Source organism: Polyodon spathula, chromosome 2 (genome assembly GCF_017654505.1).
Source record: "Polyodon spathula isolate WHYD16114869_AA chromosome 2, ASM1765450v1, whole genome shotgun sequence".
Classification (NCBI taxonomy): domain Eukaryota; kingdom Metazoa; phylum Chordata; class Actinopteri; order Acipenseriformes; family Polyodontidae; genus Polyodon; species Polyodon spathula.
The window spans coordinates 85,498,036-85,515,704 of record NC_054535.1 but is presented as its reverse complement, the minus strand read 5'-3'; the positions used below and the strand labels follow the sequence as shown (position 1 = coordinate 85,515,704).

At 37.0% G+C, this 17,669-nt stretch overlaps 1 protein-coding gene across 4 annotated transcripts in view; it reads right to left on the bottom strand.

Moving 5' to 3' along the window:
* The window catches only part of LOC121302702 (semaphorin-6A-like), a 57,336-nt gene that overhangs the window by 19,412 nt on the left and 20,255 nt on the right, over positions 1-17,669 (bottom strand). For all 4 annotated transcript variants that reach the window (XM_041232795.1, XM_041232802.1, XM_041232811.1 and 1 more), the window contains exons 2-12: positions 15,926-16,069; positions 15,094-15,211; positions 11,106-11,166; positions 10,612-10,674; positions 9,085-9,186; positions 5,779-5,869; positions 4,577-4,696; positions 3,827-3,915; positions 2,523-2,740; positions 1,471-1,602; positions 706-861 (exon numbers count right to left, since the gene is read on the bottom strand). In XM_041232795.1, the coding sequence (XP_041088729.1) occupies positions 706-861; positions 1,471-1,602; positions 2,523-2,740; positions 3,827-3,915; positions 4,577-4,696; positions 5,779-5,869; positions 9,085-9,186; positions 10,612-10,674; positions 11,106-11,166; positions 15,094-15,211; positions 15,926-16,025 (1,250 nt within the window). In that variant the 5' untranslated portion in view covers positions 16,026-16,069. The remainder of the gene's footprint in view (positions 1-705; positions 862-1,470; positions 1,603-2,522; positions 2,741-3,826; positions 3,916-4,576; positions 4,697-5,778; positions 5,870-9,084; positions 9,187-10,611; positions 10,675-11,105; positions 11,167-15,093; positions 15,212-15,925; positions 16,070-17,669) is intronic.

Genomic DNA, 17,669 nt, shown 5'->3' with positions numbered 1-17,669 from the left:
CCATGAAGCCAACAAGGAGCTACAACGTCGGAGGACAACGCAGCTCCCGGGCAGCTAACAGGCAAGCCCGCAGGCACCCTGTCAGACCACATGGGTTTCTCGTGCGTGATGAGCCGAGTACACCCTTGCCGACCTAGCCCCCTCCCTCCCCGGTGACTCTCAGCCAATTGAGCGCTGCCTCCTGGGAACTCCCATCCATGGTCGGCTGTGGAATAGCCCAGACTCAAATCAGTAACGTCCAGGCTATAGGGCGCATCCTGCACTTACTGGATGAGCCATTCGGGAGCCCTGTGCTGTATATTTTGTCTTAGTAATAAATGTCTAAAGTGTTCTCCTTTTGCCAGGAGCCTAAAGAAATTTTCAAAATTTTATTGAAACAAAACTACAAAGTAGACCAAACAAGGAAGGTAAGAAGGCAGAATCGCCAAGCAGGAAATCTCCATGAAAATGCAAAAGGACTCCAAATTAATTATACAGGGCTGAGGACACTTTACAGTCCATCCAAATCCTTTTAATACCTGAAAATCCTGTGTAAAATATCCAAGCAATCAGCTGCCATCTTGAGATGCACAGCAATCAAATGATACAATTTGGCTAAAAGCTGGCTAATTTGTAAGTGAACACTGAAAGGCTACAACTACCATAGCTCACACTGTAACGAGGCACTTTGTAACCCTAATCCACAATACAGGCTTGAGTACTCACCTGACCATTGTCTTTAGGAACCATGGTCTGTTTGCAATGGAAGATACCGACTCATCCATTAAGGGATGCATTTTAATGAAGTTCAAGGTGTCATCTGGGAATTCATTGGAAGATTTGTACTTTTCTAGCGATGCTGATCCGGCACAACAACCAGGCCTGTCGAGGAAGGACAAAGAGGGTGATTGTGAGGAAGAAAAAGCAGTGAAAACAGACAGTACTCTAAATGAACTGCTTAGTAAACATGGGAGCTTATGAACACGCATACCAATAGGCCGACTGAAAAAGCTAAACATTGCAAAATGCATCCGATGAAACCATTTACTGGACATACTCTGGGTGCATTTCTTTGTCATTAGCTAGATTTCACTGAACTGAATACAGATCAGATGGGAACAATACTTGGCCCACCACCAGTTGGGAAAAAAAGTACACAATGGAGACACTTTGATGTTTTAAATGCATAACTCAGACGCTTGCAATACAATATTCAAGACAAAGGATCCATTACAGTGGTTGGAAAATTAAATGCTAATAACAGTTTTTGTCAACTGGAAGAAGTAATTTTCTGGGAAACTTTTTGTTAAATACATGCACCTAATCCAACAGAAGCCACAACAAAGACAACGCAATTAGACAGAGTAAGCTGTATGAAAAAATAGTTTGTCTTATGACTTTAAGCCCAATTTTTCATCTGTATTTCCTTGATTGTTATTTTTGCTTCTTCATTTTTTTGTGTTTGCAAACGCTGACAAATGTCATGTTCACCTTGGTTTGGGTACTTTCTCTTCAGGGACTGGTGTCCAAGTGGAGTCTGGGGACTTCTGCTCTTTGAATCTTCCAGTAAAGGCGTTAGCAACATCTTCCATGTCATAGGCACAGACTGCTGAGCCAGGGATGCTGCAAATTGACATTTCCAAGCACATGTTACTTACTCAGCTAGGAAACATGCATGCAATTCACAGAAACACGCTTTCAATTCAGACCTTGCTTTTAAAGGCTACTTATGTAGAACAAAGTAAACCTTGGATTTATGACAATAATTGTCACCTGCAGACTGCAACAGCAACAAGAACAGATTCTATTATGCACGTAATGTTAGCTGTAATTAACACAAATATAGGAGAATTAGTTACGTCAAGAAACAAAGACATTACATGTAGGCCCTCTGTCAGTTTTATCTCAGTGAAACACAAAGCAATGTGCTACCATGCTTCTTATTTATTTCTCTTTATTAATTCAAATATATGACCTAATCTAACATTGATCTAAATGTCCCAGGTCTAAATGGACCATTAGACCCATGCTATTTTTATGGTTTATTTCTAAATTAAACTTTGAAATAATAAAAAAATACATGTATGAAACGGAGGATCGTGGCTTCCAGATTATGCATTATGTTCCTGTATTCCTTAAATAAAGACTAATGTTATCTTACATTTTTACTCATACCCACAGCACACAAATAGAAGTACACATTTAGAGACAATACATCTCCCAAGATAATATCTATCCATTTTTCATCACTATTGCTCTTAACCCATTCAGGACTTATCACATTTTATAAAAGCTTTAAATGCACCTTACCAGATGAGAATAAAAAAATGTCTGAAAGGCATTATCATTTTTTTTTAATAATTCACTGTCAAAAACATACTGGTCATATTAACTAAAATAAATGGGATCTACTAACACAACAGGACATGCTTCAGTGACACATACAATAACAAAACTATTTCACAGGGAAACAAAAACAAGTCTATAAAAAAAACAAATATTATGCGAGAAACAAATCTGGCAGCTGTAGTGCTCATAGTCACCTGTTATAGGGTGTTGAGAATGTAGCCATGACAACATCGCGCCCGTTTATCCGGATGACGTCGGTCACTGCCTGGAGGATGTTGAAGTAGAAGTGTGAATCCCCGGGGACAGAGCAGTTGAGGCGGGCTTTGAGGAATGAGGTCCACTGTTTCTCCAGCACCCTCTGGGAGCCTCCTCGATCATTCTTACACACCCGGGCAACCCTGGGGAACACCACCTGAACACAAATACCCTGTGTCAAACCTGAACACTTCAGCTGATCGTCTGCCTACTGTATTCATATACTATATTGAGTGTACACTGGCACAGAGGCATTTTGTTATAATATTTAATAATGATAATCGTCCCTACAGTTCTCTCTATACGTTACCCAAAGCATACTGTATTTCACTGTTCAACAAAAGATCAAAACAATGACTACATAGCTAGGCGGTTATTTCTTATCTTTTTAAGTGGGGTTCTAAAGCAGAGTATTCAGAGACCTTTCAATTTTGACATTTATAATAAGGCCATATATCCTTTAGAAGCCAGTATGACACCAAGCATTGAAAAACTCATTTTAACAAAAGATACTTAGCTTTGGCTTTCTAACCTCCATATCATGACCTTCACAATTACAACATAAAGCTATCATATCCAAGATCGCCTTGCAGTAGGTAATATTCCTATAACATATGAATATAATAAAATAGCTTACAAATGGGCAAGCTTGGTTGATTGTCCTTTGATGGGTTTAAATAATAATAAAATGTGTTCCTATTGCCCTATCTGATGATCTTTTAAAGTGGGATAAGACTGGAAGGATTTTTTTTTTCTATGAGCACAACACAAAACAGTATTCTTCACTTTTGTTTACATCCTCTATATTGAAATTCAGGAAAATGTCCCCAGGTTCCAGACATAAAACGTACAAACAGCATTGTCTTCATAGGACACTTTACGAAGTAGCTACTGTCATGAGCTGCAATACTAAGAAATCATTTAAAAAATAATATTAAAATACATTTTATAAGGATCACAAAGCAGGAAAAAAGCTTCATATTAAAAACAAATCTTGGCTTTCTGTTATAAAACTCCATACAAAACTGAATCAATTAAAATTGTACGTAATCAACACTTGAAATGTATGCTGCATATACTAACCAAGCAATTCAGCTAGCTTGTATTCGTGGCCCAGCCAACATTTTATTCAGCTTCTGGTCTTATTGAGAAAGCCAGCCTGTTGTTTTCAGGAACTGCTTTAAGTTCATACACTTTTCCAATGGGGAGCAGAGTTTGTACCTCTACACCAATTCAGCCTTACCTTCCCCATGCTGTTGTACTCCACAGCGATTTCCCGAAAGAAGAAGTAGATGTAGTCGCCATAATTCACTGCCTGCACAAAGTACGGCTCTGTAACAAAGAAGAACAAAAACAACATAAACATACAGGGAAAGACTGTATCAAATAATCACGGCAGAGCTACAGGGAAAACTAAATCAATGTCAATAGCCACAGAGACTATTGTTATTGTGCAAAACTTTTTACATTATTGACTAAACTCTTCCGCAGCTGGCACCATATTATATTTTAATTAGAGGGCTCTAACCGCATTAATGGAAATTCATTATATGCCTTACTTTGAAGCCCAAGCTAGAGTATTTCTAAACAAATCAGAAAGTCAAATCTGTGGCTTTGAAAAGTCATGGTACAGACAATATATACATCTTGTTTGCATTAATATATATTGAATTCATTCTACATGCTCCTAATGTCAAAAATGTGACCCAATTTCCAGTCCAAGGTACTGGAGAAGCCAAAAGTTATTAAAGTCATAGTTCAGGATACAACTACTAAAAGGTCACCACATGTTATATAGCAATATTAAATCAGTGGGATGGGATTGAAAACCTCCTGGCTTTTAGTCCAATAAACACCACTTCATGGCATCTATCACCATAGTCCTCAACTCAAACTACCAGGCCCCACTGCCTGTTCTGTGATTTGATTCACAAGACAGCTAACTTTCCATCCATGATCCAAGCTTTTCAGATGCATACTTCTGTTTACTCACCTTTCAACCATTTTGAGTCGTGTTTGACTGTCCGCAAAGTTGGACTATCTCCAAGACTCCGATAAATGACAGCATCAATTGCTAGGAAATCTGTTACCGTGGCGGAGTAAAGCTTACCATCTGGAGAAGGAAGAAAGAAAACAACAATGACTTTCCCAGTTCAGTCAAAAACTAGATGGCTGAAATAATTTCAGTGCGTTTTGGAAGACTGGACTGGAAATTTTAAATGCATAATTGGTGGGGCAGTAAAAAGATGTATAGCTCTGTCAGAAATGAAGGGGTAATCCTAATCCTGTTTTGGTAAAATACAACAAAAAAGATACTAATTGAGAAAGCAGCAATGCATACCACTGGGGCTAAATCATATATTCCAAAAAGCTCACAAATTACACAGGAAGTTCAGACAAAGCCAGTGATTTACATTTGAAGGAAGAACCCTAAAGATTCCCCATTTTGCTGATGTTAATTTGATGAATCCCATGTAAACTGTTGGAATTCCCTGAAACCAAATGTACAGCTGTGTGTATGCTTTGATTTTAAAGGGTTCGCTCAGCACATAATATTCTTGGATAAGTATCCCATTTATTTAAGCAAGCATGTTACCCAATGATAAGTATCTCACTATGTCTTAGTGGTAGAAATGAGTTTATACAGTACAGCACTGCATACAATATTCGCTTGTCAGGAAAAGAGGAAAATGAGAGCAAGAGGAATAATCCTGGCTTCTTATCCCTCATGATTTATTAATTGAGAAAATTCCCTTTATTTACTTATGACTTAATTACTTGCGCCTTGAGCATGTTGATAATTCATCTTGGAATAATCCAGATAGAATTTAAAATATGTATAGTACAGATGAAAATACTGCAAAGAGTAATTGTAAAAGCATCACCAATGCTGAATAACTGGCTATTCATTTAATTACTAAAGGTCAACACGAGCTGTACTGGAATGCACAAGCAAGTGGACATATGAAAAAGTCAGAAATGTTAACAGGCACATTCACCCACTGAATGACCAGAACAAGCAGATTAGGACCTTGAAGTGGCTATAAAATGATTATTTTAACGATGCAGCAAGATTGTGCTTCTGAATTAGTGAAGCCGAGCTGCAGATGAATAATCTTCCAACCCATCTCTATCTTGAATCTATGAAATATCTATAAACACAAGTGAAGGTTTTGCAGGGTGTAAACAACTCACTAGCAAACAGGGCCACATTTGCATGCTTTGCATCATAGGGGCACCTGGCCATTCCGCTGATCTCCTCGCCATGGATATCCAAGGAATCCATCTGAAAGTCAGACATGTATACAAGTTTGAAATGTATTCTCCTTCATTAAATACAACATTTCAAACAGATGACATGGTAAACTAATATTTCTACCAGCCAGCTAGGGACTTTTTTTTTTTACCACATTCGGGACCTTTGTGGAGGTGTAATTACATTGTTAGGGAACCAGGTATGTGTAAAATATAACAGTTTGCCAAGAATTCATTTTTTTCAACTTTCCAACTCTACTGAAACAACAGCTACACAGTCGTCACCGGGGGGGGGGGGGTGGGTAGGTGGGTGGTGGGTGGGCCAAAGGGAAATATAATATAGAGACCACACTCTTGTTTTCTTTCTCTAGAGCATACTAAAAGGACTTCAACAACCATATTTGTTGTTTTAGTAGCTTTGGACTCCCCCCTTGTATTGCTAATGTACTTAAATTATGTATCTATTTATATATTTATTTCTCAGGGGTTAGAGCCTGGGGTTAGAGTTTGCCTCTTTGTTAAGTCCGTGCAAGGAACTCTGAGGTCTGTGGTTTCTGGCACGTATTCAGCAATCTAACCTCGTCAAGTGTAGCTGAATGGGGTTGCACACACAGACAAACAGGAGACGTGCAAGGTCTATAGAAAATTGAGGATTTTAAAAAAATACAGAAACAGCTCTCTTACTGTATATACAACATTTGATTTTAATAATTTTCAGTACTTTTTAAACCTATTATCTGCCCTTAAACCTTAGATTTATCATCAAATGCAGGAGAATTTGGTTAAGTAGCTTATAACAAATTAGAATTCCCCTCTTACTTTAAACTAAGGCATTTGTGAAATTAGACAAGTGATATGTAGCCAAATTCTCTCTGATTCAAAACTACTAGTACAAGCATGACAAAAAGTTAGCTGTTGTGTCAATAAAACCACTCTCCTGAACAAAAGCATTAAAGGGGGGGGGGGGATTCAATAAGGAGCTAAAAAAAATCATTTTATTTTTTTATCTGAAAGCTTTAACATCTTTATTTAGTTTTAACAATTCCTTAAAATGTGAAAGTCTAGTAAGGGTTAATTTGAATCAGTTCCTGAGAAGGTACTCTGGGACCTTTTTTAAATAAATAAATGAAAAAACACAATTATCCACAGTAATATAAAATAAATTAATATCATAGCTTAAAGCATATTGATAAATCCATTAAATTGTGGTTAATAATTAGACTAAAAATGAAAAAATAAAGTAAAAAAAAAATGTTATGGTGAAATATCAGGAAGAAACTGGCTTTTCATAAACTCAATCCAGCCTGGGCTTCTTGTACTGCAGCCCCATAAATGTACTGTTATAAATTTGAATCTCCTGACCCGTTTATTCATGATGAACCACAACATTCCACTCTCATCTGCACTTTCGCTCTGAACCAGCGAAGCCAAGGTATCAATGTCCCCTGTTTTGGTCTGTCAAAGGTATTCCCAGTCATTAGTAATGGTGGAAAATAACCGACATCCAATGTCATTGCAGGTATTCGTGTGACCTTCTGCAAACCTCAGCACAATTCTCCAGTAAAGGTGGCAACATGTGATGTAATCAATACAGGCAGTATATCATCGAAGCAAAGCAGCTGCAGACGCTATTAACCTGGCATTGAATCAAAACATCAGGGATAAAACAAAAGAAATAGAGGTATATAATAGCCAGTTCCCAAGAGGCGGAACAGTCAGAGGTATTTTTTTATTATCATTAACTGTGCCAGGAAGTGTTGGAAAAAGCTACATGTTTGGGTTGAAACAGGAGGTGGCTGCAGACTGGGCCAGGGATGATAGAAGGGATGCTGCTGACAGAACCATTTGTACAAATGTTCGCTCTCCCTATCAAGTGGCTCTGATTAACGTGAAATGAGTCCATCCCTGAAACAGAAGCTCCATTCATGCCTATTGCACAGGGAGGGGTGGAAAACAAAATTTCAGCCAAGGTGGAGGGGCACACGTGCTGCTGCTTTTTCTTCCAGGCACTGGAGCTAAGCAGCTGGTAAACCAATCACGTTAAAAGGGTTCTCTCCTGCTGAGGAGTCTGCTGCTGAAACTGTCGATGATTGCAGACAGGTCTTCATTTCAATTAGGCTACATTCGAAGATATTTTTTGTCGAACTAATTCCATCACTTTAAATAAAAGGGAGTGCAATTGTTTAACAAAAAAAGACTTTGAGATTGCTACGGCACATAGCAGATGGAGTTGCTGATTAGATAACATCACCAAATGCGCATCTTCACAACCTTTTTCTCAATCATCAAACTGTCTTTTATTTGCACATTACTTCCCTCGTTACTCATTTCCTGTGCCACTGAGTCATGCCGGGTCTCTGCTGCCCTACAGATCTGATATAAGATTATTGTGCTGGCAGTGTCCATCTCCTCACCAGCAGGAACCTTGGCTATGCTGATCATCTCTTTATGTTTTTGTTTCTCACAAAATTAGGATTTGTCAGTTCCCTAGAGAACCAAACAGCTTACCACATTTTTTTTTGTGTTTCCAATATCTTTTAATCCAAAAAGTGTGAATTGCCCAATAAGTATTTAAAGAGGAATCCCTGCTAAAATGTGTTCCCAGGGCGGGTTGCATGCAACAATTCAGGAGGTGGCTTTAGGAATCTGTTCTGCAGAGATAAACCTCTTTACTTTCACATGCAAAAAAAAAAAAAAAAAAAAAAAAAAAAAAAGTAAATAAATCATAATTTAGCTTTTGCTACCAACTTTTAAAGATGGAATACTATTCCTGGCAATTCCATTTGGATAGACAGTAGGCAGTGAGTAAAACTAGAAGAATAACTATATTTGCAAATGGTGAATTTTAAGTTGTTTCAAGATTACTTGAAGAGGATTCTTAGGTTACATGAAGCTAATTAGACTCAGCACAAATGTAAACACAGTCCTGCACAATGTTTTCTGATCCTCTATTAGCCACACAGGTTTTCCATTACTCACTCGTTTATAGAATAACTGGGCTCTGATAGCACAGCCATACAATACATATCTTGAGCTTTATTTTTTAAGTTGAAAAAATGAAATTAACACATTTAACACACTGGAAAAACAATGTAGCTGTTTCCTAAAAATGTGTACCAACCAAACAACCATAATTTGTTTTTTTAAACATCCCTTTATGCAGATTGTTGCACTCTCTCCTGTACTGTAATGAAGTCTATCTCTGATCACCAAGAAAAACAAACCAAACAAACAAAAAAAACATACCTTGTAGGTTTTGCAAGACGGGTTAAAGGCATTTGTCCCACACACAAACAAGGTGTCATTGTTTTTTTGCAGCAACACCTTGATAAAATTATGACATTCATCCTAAAAGACACAACATAACATGAGTAATGAGCATTTTGGGGAAGTATTTTAAGTACGGTATTGTTTAATTGGTACTGCAGATCTGCTTTTAATTTGTAAAGTGGATTTGATGCATGTCAGTATATAAATGTAACTGGCATGGCATTAAAATGAATACATGAAAACAAATAAATAAATAAAATAAAGCCACCGGTGACAGCTATGGCAGCTAATACTACTAATACACAAAAGCAATACTGCCAAATTGCTGAGAACTTATAGCTAACAGAAAAAAAAAAAATATATAATACAGATTTGTTTATCCTATGGTCAAGTAAGTACAGTACCACAAGAAACCCAATATTCCAGATGGAGAACCTCCACTGAAACACTAAGCAGCTGTGGCAGAGCAAAAGCCCTGCTTGTGTACAGTGTGTGTGTGGGAATGTAAGGTTGGCATGGATGGGGTTAATTCTGCCACTCCCAACAATCACAGGTGTGGCCATTTCCCAATCAGGTAATTGATTGTTAATTGGAGAATGGACACCTATATAAAAGAAAGGAGGAATCTTTTGCATGGGGGAGGGAGTCAGGTGAGTGTACCTGTGGGAATGGGAATGGGAATGGGAATGGGAATGGGAATAGGAATGGGAATGGGAATGGAAATGCCCATGTGAATACCCATGCCCATGCCCATGCCCATGCCCATGCCCAGCTTGTATTGTCTAGTTTGGTGTGAAGCTTTAATTTTGGCCCTTGTGCCGTGATTTTTTTATTTTTTTTTGGTTAATTAAACATTCACAACAGAGCTTCACTGTAGCTTTTGTCTCTGAGTTTCTAATTCCTGTTGGTAATGTCTCAGGTCGTGATGCTACCCTGTCACAGCTACTAAAAAGCTCTCTGGCATAATAGCCTACAAGGAAAATAAATATCTGCCAATGCAAACAAAGGGTAATTAATTCAGGTAAAAGTATACACCTCTATGTAGTGTCCTGTCATGCAGGAACATCAGTATTGATTTTTGGAAGAGACAAGATATTGACATGAAGCACGTTTATCTGGCAAAGAGAAGGTTTCTGTAGTGGTTAGTTAAGTTGAGTATAAAACATTATTGGTTGGTAAAAAAAAAAAAAAAAAACAATGCTGGTGTCACTCCAGGACTGTTTATATCAAGTATCCTCATCTGCATGCCATGGTGCCAGATAACTAAGACAGCAACAGGTACTATATTTAAAAAAGATGAGCAATAGTCTTGGCATGGCAGCTGATCTTTCTAAATACTTTAAGAATGTGTGTCACTGGCCATCACTTCAACTGTTGCCAACAGAGCATGTGCATGTGTGGGCAAGTGTGTCTATGCATGAGGAGAAAAGGTACAGTACATGGAAACTGAAAATGAACCTTCAGTACAAGAGAATATTCAATTTCCAACATAAACCAGCATACCTTGTGTTTTCCCTTCATTCTGCAAGTGTCAACGTCAGCTTGTCTAGACTTCCATGTCAATTTCTATGAAGAGCAAAAAAGGCAAATCAATTGAGACAAAGATGTTATTGTATTTGATGTTCAAAGCAACTGCTTTCCCGAGGCAAAAAAAGCTAAATCTCTTTCAATTCATCTGACAGCAAAAAGCAATAAAAAAATTTTTTAAACAATTTAAAAATCTAAGCATATCTATATGAACTAGGGGAATGCAGTAGGCCAAAAGGTTGTTTAATGCTTCCATTTGTAAAAGTCATGACAACAAGGACAAGTGTTTTTCTCCTCTTTGCTAAGTCAGTCAGCACTTGCTGTAAATGTCACTTGATTCCTGGTAGGATCATGTTAATAGGGTCACAATGTGATCCTTCTAAGGCTTCGGAATATTGAGGGAATTAGAACACTCAAAGGTAGAGAGAACTAAAACTGGAAAGGCTATTCAAAAATAGGATTTCACTTACTTTGTTAAAAAATATTTCTTCTGAATGTGATGTATCCATATCAACAGTATAAATATGATCCCTGGAAAGAAGGAAAAAAAAAACATCAAATATAAAAGAACTGAATTGTGGAAAACTACATTTTACTACAGGTACATGATATATATTTTTTAAAACAGCAGCAGGGTTTTTTTTTAAACACTGGACTAGCTGTACTTTGCATGTAGCTGTTTTATGGAACCATCATTTCTCAGAAGTCAGACGTAGGTAAATGGTTTACTGCAGTTTCAAACAAATACGGTACTGTTTCCCTGGAAGGCATTGTATACAGATGGAGTGTAAAAAAATACACTTTACTGTTGTGTTTTTTTCCGCAAAGAGTTCAGGTCAATTACCCTCAGATGTTTTCCCTCAGGAAAGTTTATATTAAGTGTGCATACACTGCATACTACCTGTTTTGCTGAGAATTCTAGTTCTCTAAACATGTCAGTCTTTGAGCCAAAAAGGCAAATGGCAACAACAAATTAGATTTTTATTAACCATTCTCATAGGCCATACCACTAGATATGATAAGGAGGAAAGGTGATGAATATATTAGCTAAAAAAAAAGGGTTGGAACCTGGCTCAACATTGTTTCATTGATTTAGAATTACCTACAAATGTATTTTTGTTTGGACGGCAGGTTATTTCAGTTTAGTGAGCCTCAGCCTGATTATGCTTTACAATCAGCTTTAAGAGTTCGATGCTCATTACCCCATATTATTAAAGAGTTTTGGGAAACAGTCATTTTCATTCATTGCTCCTCCCCAATACAGGATGGTTTTCAAGAATACTGAACTGCCACCAGCTCCTTGAACATCACAATAGTTTTATTAGTGTTGAGCAAGCTGTAGCGACAAGGGTATCGTTTTCTGTCTTCAAACTCACAAACTACATGACTGAATCAAAGCAGTCGTCAAATGGTAATTTTCATATTAAAAAGGGACATTTTAGATTTTCATTTGCTTATTGGTAGGTAATTTATGACATGGATTTTACTCCTTTAGCCAGAAAAAAAGCCCATAAACTACTCCCACATACTGAACAATGTGAAATGGCTATTGCGGCATTTCTCATTTCTGACTCTGGCTCCACTTGAGAGTTGTACATTTAATCTGCCTCTATACAAATTGCTTATTTACTGCTAAACAGCCAAGAGTCTAAATGCATTGTTGTAACTAGAAACACTGTGGAAAAGCTGACTCTATATAAACAAGGTAAGGTAAACAGTGCCTGAACCTTTAGTCATGCCTATGCAAGCCAACATTTGTTCCCTGCTGTGCAATGTTCCTGCCCCTTTTCCTTACAAGCTGTGTAACAAAAGGACTATTAGCACCATTGTTATAGGTTGCGGGCCGTTCAGTCATATTTGTATGAACCAACATGCCTGTTTCATTATCCCCATGATAAAAAAAAAAAAAAACTACTTTAAAGGTGATGAAATTCAGATTATAGAAGAGAAGCCCCCTAACAAAGGCCTTTTGAAATGGCACTTATGAAAGCACTAAGCTCTTGTAACAGTTTGAATGGGCTGAATCATCCATCACAAGCATGATAATGTATGCTATATTACTAAAAGCAAATATAAAAGTAATATCTACCTTCACAAAACAGGTTTACTATTAGTAAAGATGAAATTTAATTTAGATGCCCCTGTTCCATGTTTAAATGTCACAGGCTTGTACCTGGTCATGAGTGAGCAGGTTGTCCAGAAAATCCTGCTTGGTACCAACATTCTGATGGAATTAAGATACAAATATGCCTATATTAACAGTAAGATTTTTTAAACAGAAAGTACCTTATACATTTGAACACCGACCAACATAGATTTTTTTTATTTTATTTTTTATTATGTGAAAGTCTACATCAAATATTTCTATTTACCTAAATCTTTCCTTATTTAATTCTACGTTGCTGTAGCGATACAGAATATCTACAAATATGTACTGTAAAAAAAATCAACACATTTTAATGAAATCATTCTAAGCTGAGACTTTTTTTTAAAGGAATAAACAAAAAAAAAAGTATGCGTGTATATTTTGAAGAGAGTAAACGAATGCCAATTCAACTATTTAACTGAGTAGATATTTAGACTTCCACAAGAGGCAATGAAATACATAAAAAATCAGCTGTGTACTGTAACTAAAACACAAAACCATGTGAAGGGGGTCCTTAGTCTCAGGACTGCTGCACCCCTGGTGATAAAGCTTGCAGTTTTCCTAAAACCTCATTTCTCAAGTACTACTGTTAGGCAATGCAGTGCATCCTGGGGCTTTCTGCAAAACAATCTATCACTATGAGAACTTGAAAAAAGGAACCCTCATCAGTATGCATTGGGCAACTATTAACTTCCAATAGCGCTCCCCATCCCCACTATTTTCTATGCTTTTCATCAATGGCGAATGCATGGCAGGGAACCTTAATGGGGGAAAAAAAAAAACATGAATAAAGCAGATCCTGATATCCTGTTAGCAAGCAGTATTTATTTTATTTGATATTTAAGTCATCATTCTATAGCAACCTCTAACACAGTGAACCCCATAAGAGAGTTTTAATTAGATCTGACATACAAAATAAGAGACACATCCTTGTGAAAAATACTGAGGGTATTTTTTATTATTTGTTTACAAGTTGTGAACATAATTAACTTTTTTGTCTCCCTGGTCGTGCCTTTTGTTCAGGAAGTTATTTTAACAGACTCCCTTAATCCTAAAACTTCCGTTTCCCACCTTCACTCAGCGAAATTGGATTTGGTCGCTATGGTGTAATGTAACACAGGAAGATCATTCAAACAATGCTACTGGGTAAAAAAACAACAACAATAACAAAAAAAAAAAAAAAAAACTGTTGTAAAACCTGCAAATGAAATGGTGCTACTGAAGAGTGGGTTGGATTGTGCTGATGTTTTAATTAGGTGAGGCACTGGTTCTGTACTGTATACAATAAGCTTTTGGATAATTACCTGGTGTATTCTTTCTACAATGCAAATGAAAAAAAACAAAACATTTTTTTATTTTTCTTATTAGCTGGGGAATATAAAACAATTTATTTGAGATAATGTTGCATCCCAAAATAACAAAAGTTGTTAATTGATGCACCTTTGGTGCTGCTATGTCTTATATTTCCTGGGGAATTCAAATTACATATACTGATGACATAGGAACAAGAAATGAGCCACCACTAGTGCTATAAGTTAATATATGTTAACAGGTTCAAAAATTGCTCAGAATCATTTCTCAAATAAATGTAATGTAGACAGGTACATTACAAGAATGTTAACCATTCTTAGTAATGGTTGTACAATATTCCATATTAATAAACAAAACACAAAAAACAAAACGCTTTTATTCAGACTTATTTACTGGGCATAAAGGAAAGTGTTTAATTGAGTCCCTTGTTTCTACTCTCACAGCTGGGAGGGAATGCAGCATGCAAAGGTCCCAAATTCAGTCCGTGGCAGAACATGCATTAAAAACCCTCCCCTTATTATACATGGTTACCTTGCAACCTTCTGACCTCTTTATCCCTGTGATGTTGCAAAGTCGCAAGGACTTCCTTATAGATTTTTTGGAAAGAAAATCACAATAAAACCAATACAACAGTTTCTCATGCTTCAATCCCCAAGCGCTCTCATATCTGAAAGCCATTAAAATGTACTGGCAGTAACATTTTATAGGCAAGAGGAAATTAGACACTTTACAAATAATAATAAAATCAGCCAGCTGCACCTCTAGGGTTAAAAATGCTGACAATGCAGACACTCAGGAAATGCAATGAGTAATTGGTATTACTGATGTAGGCAGCAACCCAACCAAATACAAACATACAGTCCCCTGCTTTCCCCTGTAACCTTGTCATAGAAGAAGGTTAAGCCCCACTGGTACTGCGATAACAGCTTATATGTCCAACGCCATTGAAGAAATTCCATCCCTGCAAGGCCCTTGGAGGAAGCTAGTAAAACAATACTGACCTAGCAGCAATGTAGAGCGTTCTGTTCATTATCATGATCAGCTGGATGTCCAGCTTATGCCTTTGCGTGTTGTTTCTTCCCGGCTTGTGACCAACAAAAGCTGGATATTGTTTCGTATCTGTGAGGGAAAGGGACAGTGTAATCATTTTAACCTGACAAACTCCTGCCGAAATCTCTATAGCCAGCGCTCTTCTCTCCTGCAGTCCTGGGCAGGGAAGAAATAGACAAGGGTTCACTGCCTTTCAGCACCATAATCCTCCTTTCTGTTAGAAAAAGGCACCCTCTTTTAAACTTTTAATAAAAGCTTCATCCATCCATATATTTTCATCATCATAAGAAATGCATGTCTATTTTTTGCTGTGTGTTTAATTATTTTAAAACAATTGTTTGAATAAAAAATTGACTTATCATAAAATCTTTTTTTTTTTTTGCTGGAATACAAAAAAGGGTATTGATAAGCTATTAATGTTTCAAAACTAAAAAAAAAAACTGTTTTAGAGGGATCTATGTCTATTTTATTTCATACTAGCTGAACAAATTTAATTTTGTAATTCTTGTTAGTAAAAGTAGGACAACCTTTGCACTAAAGCAGACGTTTAATTTATCTAAATAAATATGTTCCTTTTCGAGGTAAAGCAAAAGCATAGCTGTCTGTGAAGGCTGATTTTTCAGGGAAATTAAATAAATGTCAAATGTATTCATTTTTAGGTTATGTATTTGAAATAAAGCTATAGGTGCATCACAGCAGTTAGACATACAAGTATATTTCTAGACCTAATCTTACAATCATTATACATTAAAGGAATGTTACCGTTCTTTGCTGTATACTTACAGTTGCCATGTGCAATACTGATTGGCTCAGAGTCTTCTGGGAAACCAGCCCCAGCAATCTGTAGTAGTGTAAAATATAGCAGCAATGCCTCAGACCTCATAGTAGCACAGCTAGTTCTTTACTTGGTTACTTCTTTACTATAGCCTGAAAGAGAACAGAAAAAAAGAGTTATGTCATTGCATCTTACTAGAAAATACATCCAGCTTAGTTTTCATGCCTCAGCTTATAGTAAAAGTGGTACTGGTATCATATGAAATGCACCTTGTGACACAGTACATTAAATTAGCTGGATTAGCATAGCAATGTGCTACAGAATGCACAAGTTAATTGTATGAAAATCTTCATTCAGAAAGCTGGCATGGCTGATTATGGGTATCTTCCAACTTTCCAACTTCATGCACAGCTGAATCCCTGCCCATGATACTGAATTAATTACAGGCCTTCATAGCAATGGAATACTTTCCACCCACAGTACCACATAACTGTATAAAACATGGCAGTTCATTACACTGACAGCACTGCTGCCTAGTAGCACTTAAATACTAATCCAGTCGTAAAAGTTTAGCATAGTTTTTAATTTTATTTTTTATAAAATTCCCTTATTGTGTATGAGAGTAAAACATATTAGTGGGTTGAGGAAGTAAACATTCTTGCAGAGGATTTAGCCAGGGCAGAAGTTATCAGTCCTTTGCAAGGTTTGCAAATCAGTCAGGATGCTGGCTCTACATCCTACCCAAAGGGTAGTGTATTTAACAGCATAGGGTCCCCACCCAAGATGCTGAAGCGACGGAAATATAAAAGACACAAACCAAGCTTGCTTCCCAGGAGCTTTTGGAGTCATGACCTTTCCCAGAGGAAAGTATCTTGCATACTGAATTACCTTAAGAACTAGATCTACATCTGGGATTTCAGTTAGTTTGGGATCTAAAATTGCAGCATGACATTAAATCTGACAGATAAGTGCTAGAAAAGCAACACTGTATATGGCATGTTCCAACAAAAGCTAGTTTACAATTCAAAAGCCGCAAGCTCTTTCTGCAGTTAATTATAAACTAAGGGTTTTCTGCCTCTAATCATTCTTAATTAATTTAATCTCAGTGTGAACTTCTGATTGTGAATATTTCCTTTGAAATGGAATGGCAAAGCATTTCCGTAACGGCAGATAAAAAGTGTTTATAAGCAAAGCAGTGGTATTTCAAAGCAAGGATTTTCATTATCCCTCTCAGAACTTCAAGCTTTGGTGCACTGTGCCAAGCGTTACATTAGTTTAAAGACCAAAAACCATTCCTGGTAGCACATCAATCACTCAGTATAATTAAGGGTGGTTTTGTAAGAAGAAAAAATAAATAAATAAATTTATGGAAATATCTTTTATTTAAAAACAGCATTACTGTACATGTATCACCTTGACGTGTGTCTGGACTTCTTTCTGATTTATTTGTCAAACAAAAGCTGTTAATATGAGCCTCTGTCCACTGCTGTTTCTGACCCTCCACAAAATGAGGTTTGATCCAGTCAGTCAGAGACAAAGTAGAGGAGGAAATGAAAGGGGCCATTGTTGAGCTGACCTGTACAGTTATATTTTTTACCAGGGTACAATAGTTTACGGCATGTGGTTTTGCTCTAGCCAATATAGCTCCTGTTGTAAAACACACATACTTAAAAAAACAGCAATTCATTCATACAAAGTTCTGTCCTCAAAATTCTGGTCATTGCATCAAAGCCTGCAAAAATTGACCTTTTT